At 41.1% G+C, this 13,072-nt stretch overlaps 1 protein-coding gene across 3 annotated transcripts in view; it reads left to right on the forward strand.

The window, feature by feature from the left end:
* MBOAT2 (membrane bound O-acyltransferase domain containing 2) overlaps positions 1 to 13,072 on the forward strand; it is an 85,828-nt gene that overhangs the window by 47,747 nt on the left and 25,009 nt on the right. For all 3 annotated transcript variants that reach the window (XR_003249013.1, XM_026037055.1, XM_026037056.1), the window contains 2 exons: positions 4,464 to 4,559; positions 7,337 to 7,392. Coding sequence is in view for 2 of the 3 variants with exons in the window: in XM_026037055.1 (XP_025892840.1) it covers positions 4,464 to 4,559; positions 7,337 to 7,392 (152 nt within the window). In the remaining variant the exon portion in view is untranslated. The remainder of the gene's footprint in view (positions 1 to 4,463; positions 4,560 to 7,336; positions 7,393 to 13,072) is intronic.

The following is a 13,072-nucleotide window of genomic DNA, read 5'->3' on the forward strand; positions in this document are numbered from 1 at the left end:
AACAAACAGAATGATTAGGTGAGAAATGTTATAGGGCGAGATATTATTTTACATTTCTGTTTCTTATGGAATTAAACAGAGATTTTCCTGATTAGCACCTTTTGTAAAATACTGCTTGGAGAGGAGACTGTTTAAGTATGAGTATTGTATGCTATAATTTGTATGCATGTATTAGAATGTAGATTAAGAATGGTTAGTTTATCTAATAGGGTTTTTCTTAAGAATAGTATAAGCAGAATCTATTAAATGTCATTATTTTTGGTGCTCTGGGAAATTCCAAAAAATAATGAATTAAACTCTAATATGGCAGACTTAGACAGGAGGCCTTTTCTTGTGCAATAGGATATTCTGTCTTATTTGCTTACAAGCCACTTATTTTTTTTTTTGCCTTTGTTGTTCTGCACTTTTTTTTAAGCAGAAGTCAGACATATCTATAAGATAATCTGTGTTTTTCTTTCTGGTGCCTCCTTGTTGTTGCAATGTCACTTGGACATGACTGACTTTATCTGCCTCTGCTGGCAAATAAAGTAAGGTCATTTTGACAGAGTTATTAGGAAATAGTCCCAGCTATACTCTTAGAGAGTTAATTGTGTATTCATTGCATGCTGATTTGCCTTAGGTATTTGTAATAATCACAATACTATGACTTGCTTCTGGGCTAATCTGGCCTAATCTCAATTAAATCTGTGGTTCTGGTGACAGGAACATAATTCACTTAACAGGTAAAGGTGGAAGGAAAACACAGATTTTTAAAACTGATCTCTTTTGTACTAAGGCAGAAAGCTGAGTAAAAATACTTTTTTGGTTTACAACTTATAATTTATTTTTGTTGTAGTTGAGGTAAAACCTCCTGTACTTTGGCTCTGCAAAACTTTACTCCTTTACTCTGAGGGTTTTTAAGAACGGGCTTCTGAAGAGGTCAGGGGAATGAGTGCTCTGGTTTCTTGCCAACAGAGAAACAGAAACGTTTTCTTAGTTTAGGAAGTCTGCAAAGCTTTTCTGGACCTCTAGTTAATCTTTTAAAGTAAAACTGGACTTGTACAAGATCTAAACTGATCAGCGAGTTGCACCCCAGACCTGTGGGATGGTGAGGGCCACAGCCTGTGGCAAACCTTTGCATCTGCTGTGGGGGGTGGTGGTGGGGAGGTGTTGCTGTGACCTCTCTGCTTAACGAAACCCCTCATTAACGAGGGGTATGAGGCTGCCCGGCTGAAGCGCGTGGGTAAATTTGGGAGATTAAAGGTGTGACGTGTGGATGGCGCCGGGCCGTGTGTGGGCCGGCAGCGAGCGCGGCTGGGAGCCCCGAGAGCCGCCGTGCAGGAGCGGCCGCCGTGCCGGGCCTCCGACCGCGCCAGAAGCCTCCCGGGAGGGATCCTGGGGATGGACGTGGTGGGAAGCGCCACCATGCGGGTCACGAGGAGCGCCCCCCACGTGGGCCTCAAACATCTCTCGGATGAGGAAAGACGAAGTGAGCTGAGTCTGTTCAGTCTGGAGAGGGGAAGATCGGAGAGGATCTTGACAACGTGTACAAGTACCTGAGGGGAGAAGGTAGGGAGGAAGGGGCCAAGCTCTTCTCAGTGATGGCTGGTGACAGGACAAGGGGCCATGGATACAAGGTGAAACTCAGGTGATCATCAGTACCCTGCCTGCTAAACCAAGGCCCCAAGTGCTGCATCTAGGGTGATTTCTCTCTAACCAGCTGGTGTTGACCTGCTTGCAAACCCCTGGGGGCCTGCACTGTTTTTCAGGTGCTCTCATTAGGTGGGGAATGGATTGCTGCCAAAATCTCAACACTGCGTTTAGTTTTCTTCATGAGAAGCCATGCTTTGTTTTCACTGCCTCCCTTATTTAGGAAAAACTGGGAAATAAATGTGATGAAGATTGGGCAAATGAGAGGGAGAGAAAACAGGGTTTGAGGCCTGTAAGGTCTAGAACAGAGACCTGTGGCTTCCTTCACTATTGAAGACCTTATGCATATGCATAAGATATGTCTTAATGAGGCCTGTTTTATGGAGGAGAGTCCCACCTTGTGTGTATCTATGGCTCTGCAGCAGTGCTCAGAGAACTTGTGATCCTGGTCTTCCATAAGGACCACGTAGATCATGGTAAATGGCTCTAGCAACCTGTTTACATCCTGGTAACCCATAGGACTGAAGTAAATCTGTACTACCATTCAAATGTAGTAAATAAAATAGCCCCTTTTTTCTTCTTTCTTGTGGGTAGGAAAGAGGAGAATATTGCTGCCACCTTCTTACCCATTTGGGGGGAATGAAGGGATTTTCTTACTATGTCTGTATATTTGGTTCTTTATAATCAGGAACTGCGTAGTTTTATATTTTTCAGGAATGAAGAAAAAGTTGTCATCACTTTGGAAAATGGCAGCCTGGAAACTGAAAGTTTTTTCCCTGATGGGATAAGATGCCCAATATACTTTGTTTTAGAAATAGCAGTTAATTGCCAGCTAAAATCCTGTTATAAAATGATGCTCACTTGCATGGGATAGAATGGGGAAGATCCTCGAAATGCAGAAGGGAATTGAAAACAGTTCTGCAGGATTTTTCAAATGTGAGCATTTCAAAATTAAAAAAAAAAAAAGTATCTATGTCCATTCTGTGTCCATCTCTGTCTTTGTGAGTTGTTTTACTGACATGGCTATATTTCAGTCCAGAAATGTCTTGCAAGCCATTTCAGGTAGACCTTAGTGTGACATTGGACTCGTTGATCTGGCAGCGTAAAATAATCCCAGGTAGATCTGAACACCTAGCTGGGACTGGGTGGTGTCGGTGTTGTCCTGTTAGCAAAGTGCATTTTTCACTTGCATGCAGTAAGAATGATTTTGAAAGGCTGGCTTTGACCTAATGCAACATCCAACATTGCCTCTTTATTTGTGAGCATCTATGTAGATCATTGAGTTATTACTGGAGCTGTTACCATCCAGTTATGTGGTATGTTCAGACTTGCAGAGCTGAAGCAATAAAATCTGGAAAAACCCTCTTCAAATATAGCTGTGATAGATGGTTGTGGTTTCACACATATATGTATAGACATGTATACCAACATATCTACATATAGATATGTATAAAACCTATGTGAATTTCTTTGCAAGTTTTCCTTATAATATTTCCTGAAAGAAGTAATTCCAGACTTCTTTAACAGTGTTCCAGGAGTATCATACTCCTGGTATCTGTAACCTACTACATGTCTTAAAATACTTGCTTTTCTTGCTGAAATAATTCAGCAATGGCACAATTATTTTTAGCATTGTTGGAGTCTTATCAGCATTAATGTACTAATTAATTAGCCTTCTGATAGAGTGCTGCTTCTGGATTATTTATATTTATAGAAATAAAATAAGCATTTTATTGCTTAATTGGGTGCCCTAAAGCATTCCATTTTGAATGAATGGTTTAATATAGCTGTCAATATGCTGTATAGGATGAAAAATGACTCTGTAGTCCCAGGATTGACTGTTTTAACACATTAAGTGATTTATATCCAGCACAATTTTCAATTATTTAAGGTTAATCTGCAAGTGTTCTATGTAACAGGAACAGTTGTCGCTTTCAAAATGGAAAATCATTTCTAAAATTTTAAAATTCATTATGTAAATACTTTTAACAAAAATATTTTATGTGAAACAATGGAAAAATGTTCTAAGCTCTTGCCTTCCTGTTGCTCATTGTTTCACCCAAGTCCTAGTTCTAGTTCTTGTCTCATCCTCCTCCCTCCTGTGGCTCCTTCTTTTAAAGGCTCAGCCAACATGTAAATCCCGTCTGGTGTTTACCATCTTCTTGACAGCAAACAATTTAGCAGTGTTTGGGGGGTATTTTGACAAATTAATTCTCACTGGTATTTTATTCTGTTCTTTTTAAGAGGAAAAAAAGCACTGGAAAATCTGTGAAGTCAGACCAACTCCTATGAGATGATTTTTATCTGTATTTTTTTGTATATCTACTGAAGCTGAGCTTTAATAAGAAGCATAAGGGCTTACTGTTGGGTTTGCATTCCAAAATGTTCTAATGGGTGTATTGGAAAATTAATTGTCTTTTCCAGTTCCCCTGCAAACAGCTGCCGTGGGATTTGCGGTGCTGGAGTTGGAGTGTACGGAATCCATACATTCCATGTATAATTTGTCCAATTTGTGCACTAAGACACACACCCACACAAAAACTTTGTATTAAATGTGCAGCAGATTCATTTTCTTTTCATAGGATTTATTTTTCTGTTTTTTTTTAATAGCACTTGAAGTTATCAATGCCATCATTTTTGTGTGAATACATATTATGAATAATAGAATTCCTAAGGTCTGTGCATTTAAAATGCAAAGTTCAAGGTAGAGGTATGTTTATCAACTCAAACGATAAAACAGTTATGAGAAATATGGAAAAAAAATTAAAGCATTAATTAACTCAATGAAGAAAAGGTAATGATTTTTAATTGAAAAGCAATTTTTTCTCTTTCAGGTATTGCTTCGTTTTTGCTTTGGGATACCTCACTGTGTGCCAAATTACTAGAGTCTATATCTTTGATTATGGACAGTATTCTGCTGATTTTTCTGGGTAAGAATAAACACACTTGCACTTTTTAGCTTATTCCTCTGAGTGATACTATTTCTGTTCTGATTTAAATGTGTCAACCGGTTATAAACTTGGGCAAAGCTAGACTTTGGTATTGGTTTAAGCACACATATAGATATTCACATACTTAAAACATGCAAATGCAGAATTTTGTAAATGAGTGTCTGTCAGAATGCCCAACACACTGCCTGCTTCCTTACACTCTAGCGTTAAGGACTCAGTGGCCCTGGGGATTTTCAGCTTTGCCTTTTTCCCCCCAAAAATTCCAGTTACCACCCACAACAACGTGATGGACTCTGAACTGCACCTGATGTGTGTCTGCCACATCTGCTGCCACTCTAGGAAGAAAATCTGAATGTTTTATGGATTTTAGCATTTAGCATTTTCTTCTTTCAATCTTGTATTGGATTTTTCAGAAAGGGAAAGCCAAGGAAACAGTCACTTGTACGGTGGAGTAGTAACACCCCTCGGAAATACAGTGCTAGTGCGGGCAAAACTTTGTATATAATTAGCTTAACTTAATACTGGGAGTTATATGCCAGCCAATGTAATAAAATTGGTAAAGTAAAAACGAGCCATCATGGTGATTTCTCTCTGTGCTGTGGAAGGTAAGGAGCAAAGCACAATACTTGCAATAAATGAATGCCCTGCTGATGGTGAGTTTGTTGATTTAAAAGCAAATTGTGTATTTGAGGAAAGGGAGGGCAGGGGATGGTTGTAAGTCTATTTTAAAAATGCATTAAGTATTTTTCCAAAACACTATGAATGGCCTTAGTCTTTGTAATTGAATGTTACCTGTATTGTGCAGTAGTGCATTTTAGTCAGCTTGGGCGCAGTCTTTGATAGTGGAATCTGATTCAGACTGACTTAGAAACAGAGGCCCAGTGGCTAAGTATTGAAGCCTGGGGGTTAGTACGTGCTTCCTCTGAGAGAGATGTCCCAGATTATGGCTCAGTTGAGCCTGACCTACACCTAGGGCTCTATGTCAAAGCCAGATGACCAAGTCCGGGGTGCAGTCAATGGAGGTGGAATCAGTGCAGATGTACTCGATGGCATTTGAATTGACCAGCCACTAAGTGGCTCCATCAGCACGAGCTGGATTTCCCGGTTCTGCACTCATGGTGCCAACTAGATCCCCACTGATTTCAGGAGCTCATACCTCGTTATACAGCCTGTGTGTGATGAGCGGAGATGCTCATCACGTTGGCTGCAAGAATGCTGAACTGAATTGAATCTCGTGGTTAGGAGGGAGAAATCCACAAATGCTGCCCTTGGGGCCAAAGAGCACAATTTCCAGTGACCCAAGCCCGAGCTGATTCTGGAGCCGTGCAACTGCACTGGTGGTGCTGCAGCTGGGTGTTGGTAACAGGTCACGCACGCTGTACTTGTACTGTACTGTGTTCAGGCAGGGCCTCTCCCTGTGGCTCGTGGTGTGGTGTTAGCTCAGATCTCTGCTACCTCCATAAGTGCCAGAACATGGCTGTGCTCTGCCTGGATGCCCTCAACCCTCCATCAGCTTCTGATTTTACCTCTGAGCTCTTGGATTTAAACTATCTGTGTGAGTTTGGGCGCTTGATGTATGTACCGAGAGAGGATAAATGTCCACTGCATCCCCACCTTGAGGCCTGTAGCAGGGGTTCCTTCAAAGCAGAAGGAAGGACGTGCTGCAGGTTGAGAGGAACCTTTTTGGACTCGATCACTCAGCTTCACTCTCAGCTCCAGGGCAGTAAGGCCAGGCAGCTGGTGAACCTCAGGCATCAACAAATTCTTCCTTGGTACTCAAGATACTGGATTGTACCCCTGGTCAGCACGCTCAGTCACCTTAAACGTGATTAAAAATACTAAGTGCTGTGAAAAGAGTTGGACAAAATTGTGTCCATCCTATAATATGATCAGTTTTTGTCCCTAGCTCAATTATTACTAGGCAAATTAAGCCTAGGAGTAGGCTTAGCAATATACTTCAATAGTAGGCTCCCAATATACTTCTAAAAAAATGATTTCAGAGCTAAGTTTTACGTTCTTGTAGGCTGCTTTAAGCATTTTATTCCCTCTGCCTTGCTGTTAGTGGTTGCTAGTGCTGAGATTTACTTCAGTTGAAAGCTCTTAGACACCATAAAGATGGTAATGGCCTCTCTGTAAAGGTTTTGACCTCTATAGTGGTAATAGCTAAGTCTCTCAACCACTACGGAGTATTTCTGTGACAAGTCAAGATCTGCTCAAGTGCAATACAAAATGAACTCTGTTATAATAATTCTAAGTGGAAAAACTACATACAGAACTGGGTGTTAGTGTGTGTGTGTGTGTGTGTGTGTGTTTTGTGGTGGAAACGGTCAATGTAATTAGATAAATTATGACAGTGTTGAACTTACTGCTACTGTTGATAATTTATAATGCGTATAATGGCTTAGTGTTTGTCATACTATATTCTTTCCACTATAAAATATTTTAACATTAAAAAAAATACATAAAATATTTTACATTAACATAATAAAATGCGGAGCACTGACTATGCTTGTGAGACCCAGTACACCAGTAAAGGGTATGGTTTGTCAAGTGCTGTAAGTAATAAAATGCCTTCATTGTGTCAAAAATGATGTTTTGAGTTCTAAAAACTTTGTACTTGAGTATATGCTAATGAAAATAGTGTTCACTTGGACTATTAGTATAAACTTTTCCCTAATACTGTGGATCTATGAAATAAAATCCTGGACTTCTTTATGAACTGTTCTTTCTTTTTTCTTTCCCCTCTCCTGTAACAGTCCAATGATGATCATTACACAGAAGATCACTAGTTTGGCATTTGAGATTCATGATGGTAAGTCTCCTTTCAGCTATTTTTAATTTTCCATTTAATTTATATAATATTTTATAAAATGAAGTAAGCTACCCTTCAGTCTGTATACCAGGGTGCTTTAAGGAACTTTAGTCCTTTTTATTATTTATTTATTTGTTTAATTTCCTTTGAATTAGAGGTAAAGACAAATCCTCTGTGCCTTTTATCGGCAGCTTATTCCTTGCGTTGAGCCTGATTTCACTGTTACAGCTTCAAGTCCTGGGGAGAACTGGATATAACAACGAAGGCCACTCGTGTCATGTATTAACGAGTCTGTCTGCTCCGAGTGCAGATGTATTTTGATTCCCAGCTGAGCACTAGCACAGAATCCCATAAATAAGCAATGAACCATCCTTATAATTGTTACTAACCTCCTGCACTTATTGTGTGTCTACTTTAGAAGCAGACTTGTTGTATACAAAGTTGTAGAGAAATCATTTAAACCTGGTAACTAATACTAACCTTTCCTCAAGATACTGCATGAATTACAAACTTAACCCTGCCTTTGGTGTTTCCTGATTGATTTTTCAAATTATCCTTGTTCGGTCCTGGACAGTTCTTTCCTTTTTGTTATTTGAACATTGCCAGAAACAAATAGCTGCTATATTAAGGCTTGTTTTGTGTTTTCTGTTGATTATCTTTGGCATCACATGCGTATGTCTTAAAGGCAGAAATGTTTTTACTTGGTTTGGAGGCAGCTTGTGACCACATTCATTCTGTTTGATGAGATTTGGACTTAAGCAGCACATTAGGCTGATGACAGAGTTGAGGAAGAAAATTTCTTGTTTCTCTGCTCTTCTGAAATACCTTTTCCCCAGACTTGTGAAGGAAACATGCTCTTACCTGAAGATGGTGGCAATTAATAACTACAATTACCGAAACTTTTATAAGTGCTGCACTGAGGCAGGGGAGGGGAAGGGTTGTGTTGTCAGTGCTTAACTATTCCTGTATCTTGCAATGAGTCGGGTATTAGGTGGCTCTTGAGATACAGGAGCAGTGTTAACACCAAGTTAACCATGAGTCAGCAGTGTGCCCTCGTGGCCAAGAAGGCCAATGGGATCCTGGCCTGCATCAGGAGCAGTGTTGCCAGCAGGTCAAGGGAGGGGATCCTGCCCTTCTGCTCAGCTCTGGTGAGGCCGCACCTGGAGTATTGGGGGCAGTTCTGGGCTCCCCAGGACAAGAGGGATGTGGAGCTTCTAGAGAGGGTCCAGCATAGAGTGACAAAGATGGTTAAGGGACTGGAGCATCTCTTGTATGAGGAGAGACTGAGTGGGCCTGTTTAGCTTGGAGAAGCTGGAGAAACTTGGGTGAGAGGGGATCTGATTAACATGTATAACTACATAAAGGGAGAATGTAGGGAGGAGGGGGCCAAGCTCTTCTCAGTGGTGGCCAGTGACAGGACAAGGGGCAATGGATGTAAGTTGAAACACAGGCAGTTCCATCTCCATATGAGGAGGAACTTCTTTCCTGTGAGGGTGCCAGAGCCCTGGAACAGGCTGCCCAGGGAGGTTGTGGAGTCTCTGCTGGAGAACTTCCAAACCCACCTGGATGCCGTCCTGTGCCCCGTGCCTTTCAACCTCTGCCAGTCTGTGATTAGCTACCAAAGCCCTTATCCACACAGAATCTCACTCATTTTACTGCAATTCTGGGATCTGTTCTCTATCAAATCAAATTTTACTAATCTGTATGCTTTGTGGCAACTTCCTTTTAGTTCTAATACTTACCAAATCTTAAAACATAAATTCTTTTCATTTTTTTACATTCATACCCCATGAAAATTCTGTATCTTAAGACATATTTTTAGTTCTTTTCAGATTTAACTAAAATGAAAAATATGAGACTCGATGTTTAAGGGGCATGTGGGGGGGAAGAAACCTCCCATTTTCTTCAAAATTCATTTTAATTTCTTTTCTCCAATGTAAATATTACCTAAAAGAATTTAAAAAAAATCTTTTAAAGTGTAATTTTCATCTAAATAATGCAATATTCATCTAATTTTTCCAAATTATTTCTCATATTAGATTGCTCCAGGGAAAAGCATGGTTAGACATGAGTAGGAAACCAGCAGCACGGTGTTCTTTGCTGCTGCCAGCTGCTGCGTCCTGCTTTCCAGAGCCTTATTCTGCCTGATTCCCGACAGGGAAGGTGCACTCGGCAGCTCCCGTGGGAGCCCATCTCCTGTCCCACGTGCCTTGGGTTTCAGCTCTAGCTTCATGACTTTTAAATGATCTTCCCTGGAACTCTGTTTCCTTTCCGAATTAATTCCTTCCTCCTGATGGACGTGGCACTTTCCACTTTGGAAAGCAGCAGCTGAGATGTTGATGCTGATCTGTTCAGGCATTGAGAACGAGGTTGCAACAAAGAAATGATGCAGTGAGCGTGTACTCTAAAGAGTTTATGCCCTCCCTTTTCCTTTGGCTGATATTTTGGCAATTATAAGGTTACACTAGTATTTGAAATCTCTCTGTTTACTTTGTTGCAGTATCGACTTATAGGGTAGTGACCAAGCTGTCTTAAGCTGTTTTCCCTCATGTTCTTGTGCTTAAGATTTCCAAAGGAGCTAGCAGAGCCCATGCCCACACACCCCTGTAATGAAAGCGCAGTCCACACAGCTCCTGAGAGGGAGGATATTTTAATGGATGGATAAAACATGGGAAAATAGGAATGTAGGAGATAACTTCTGTTTTTTTTCCCCCTTATGTTAGAGAAATTTTTCAGAAACTCCTTTTTATTTGCACTGGTCTAAGCTGTGTATTGCCACCTGCCTCACTGAATCATGGTAATAAACCATATACTCAAAATACTCCTTATTTTTGGGGAGGGAGGCTGTAAGGATTGTGATTTACTGCTGGTTTGCAGCAAATCTGCTCTTCTGTCCCAGCTCTACTCCGTACTGTTGTGTGGGCACTGACGGCCTTGTTGGCTGTCCCAAGTAACGCAGCTCTGTCCAAAGCCTCTGAGAAAGCTTCTGGTTCCAGCCATAAACATTTCCTCCTTGTTTGCCAGTAGCTTGACTAGTCCTCCTACGTTTCTCAAGGGCAAATACTTCTCGTGCTCAGCGGAAAGGCCCTGAATGTTTCTGGAAGCTTGCAGGCAACTTCAGCCTGTTCTTGCTTAAAGTGTGAAAATACGAACAGGGTCAAGTGCTGAGCAGCTTCTGTACTTCAGATGGGGTATTTATTGCAAATGTATTTTCAACACCTGCAAATCCAAAACGGGATCATCAGGCTGAATTGCTGGTTGCTGTACAGCACACAGTGTTTTGGCTGACTTCTTTCTGTGATTAAATGGTTGGAGGTTTTTTGTTGCTTCAGGGAGAGATCATCATTTATTTAAGAGTGTAGTTATTATCTAAGAAAGTAAATGTTTCACAAACAGGGTGCTTGTCTGATGTTTAACGTTTATCAGCGTATTTTTTAGAAGTGTTCTTGCATGTTTGCTCTCGTGAAACTTTGAGCAACAGCAAATTGATCAGCCCCTGAGCTGGGATGGCTGCTCGCCCCTGTTGAGCTATACACTTGTAACAATTTTGGTGGGTCATCATGACCCCGTTCAGTTTTTGCTGCACTACCAATTTTATAAACCTGCAGATGCTCATCTGAGAAAGTGCTTTTCTCATGCATCTGTTCAGTTGCTCTGTTGCTCTGTGTTTGGCTTGAAATAAGTCAGTGAATCTACATTTTTTTCTTTTATTTTTAAGTAACTAGATTTTTTTCCTGAAGTCTAGGAATTCCTTTTAATATTTCTGTATTTTTTGTATATTTTTTCAAAGTACTCCCTGTTGTATTAACGACAGCATGTTCATTATAGCTTCAGTATCAGTTCCTGAACTACTTTGGTTACAGGACAAGTCACTAATGTTGAAGGATTTGCATTGCATTTCTCCACTGTTACATCTTCAAGTATTGTTTTGGACCTAAGTTTGCTTGCTCTGCTGCCTGGATATCAAAACTTCAGCCTTTATTTTCTTGCTTTTCTAGTGTTTTTGTAGTTCTCCTCAGCTGCCATTTGTGCCTGTTTGCTTTGTTGCTGCCCGTGTGCTAGTAACAACTGACGCTGTTGTCGCCTGTTTGTGTCTTTAGGTTTGGACGCCTGCTGCTAGGGAAATATTTGGAATTCAGGCCATGATCCACTCCACAACCTCAAATTAAAATGTCCTGCAGATAAGAGCCTGATGTAATATCCACGTTTAGGTTTTATTCGCATGATACGATCTCATGTTTAAACATGATTAGGGAGTTGGTGAGCCTGTCTTCATGCATATGTAAAGGTGATGATATACAAGCAGAACCGCCACATAGGTGAGGTAATAGTGGGGTATACTGGTAAATGTAGTGAAAGAGCAGCTCGGTGCTGAGCAGGAGCTCCTGTGGAGGCTGTATGGAAGGATATCGGTGTGTTCCTAACGGTGTTGGCTTTGGGCTGCATGGTTTGAAGAATGAGATAAGCAGAGATCGGCGGTTCCCTCAATCTTGCTTGTGATGCAGGGGTGGTGAATGGGCCTTGAAAAAGAAAAGGGAGGGGGACCTAGGCTGCAAGATACTTTTGTATGGATATATCTTGAATTAATTTGAAATATGCCTATTCTCTCCTTGTAGTCTCCAAAAGTATAGGCCACAGATATTTCAGCACAGATTCTTCCATTTCTGCTTTGATTTGTGCAGATTGTAGGTCTCTGCCTATCGGTGGGTTCCTGCATTTGACTCACTGAGCTCTGTTTAGTGGTTAATTGAGCTTTATGCTGATTCATTTGGGCACCCCTGGCAAGTTGCTGCTTCCTGTGACTAAGGGGAAAATACTCATGTGGGGTGTCACAGCCAGCAGGATCTTGCTCTGGCTGGTTGGTGGTGTAGGAGTTCACAGGTTCTCTACAGGATGCTTCCCTAAGCTATTTGTGTTAGAAGCTGTGTACGTAGGAATTGTTCAGTGTTCAATTGCTGCTTTAGCTCATGTTAAATTCAGAAAAAGGGATTTGTAATCTTCTAGCCTTAAAGTTTATAGCCACTTTTACAAAGCTCCTCACACACGTCTCTCTCAGTCCAGTTGTCAGCAGGAAAGTCTCCCCTGTAGCCCTAGGGAGCACGTGAGAAAACGTCACGATGGAGAAGGGAAAGTGACTCTGTCCGGAGCTTGGGTGCGTGCGGATGGGGTGACCTTCCATGCGAGGGTCAGGAATGTCAGAAGGTATTTTTGCAGGTCCTATCAGAAGAGAGACATCCCACTGCTTAATTCCTCTCTATTGCCTCAACTTTGAAGGCTAAATGTGCAATTTTAAAGTCAGAAGTGTCTAGAGGTCAGAGTTCCTGGAGTCACATGAAGACAACGGATTATCCTTGCTTTAGATAGCTATTATTTCCATGAGTCATAGAATCAAATAAAGCTTCTCCCCATGCCCTGGGCCCCTGTGGACTTTTATCTCAAATTTGACTTGTTTTGATACTTTTTATTTATTTATTTTTCTTATTTTAATTCTAAAAGTATAGGCTTCCATCCAAACTCCTATGTTTGGAGCAAATACAAGTGTTCCCCTCTGGGCTTGGAAGCCTTCCCCCGAGTGCAGCGACCAGTGGGATCTCTTCATTCTGCACAGTCACCCATGATCATAAAACATATTAGAATTTCCTATCCACGTTACCTTTTTCATCAAGCCTGGTTGGGAACT

Source organism: Nothoprocta perdicaria, unplaced genomic scaffold (assembly GCF_003342845.1).
Source record: "Nothoprocta perdicaria isolate Ctin4 unplaced genomic scaffold, notPer1 scaffold_19, whole genome shotgun sequence".
Lineage (NCBI taxonomy): Eukaryota > Metazoa > Chordata > Aves > Tinamiformes > Tinamidae > Nothoprocta > Nothoprocta perdicaria.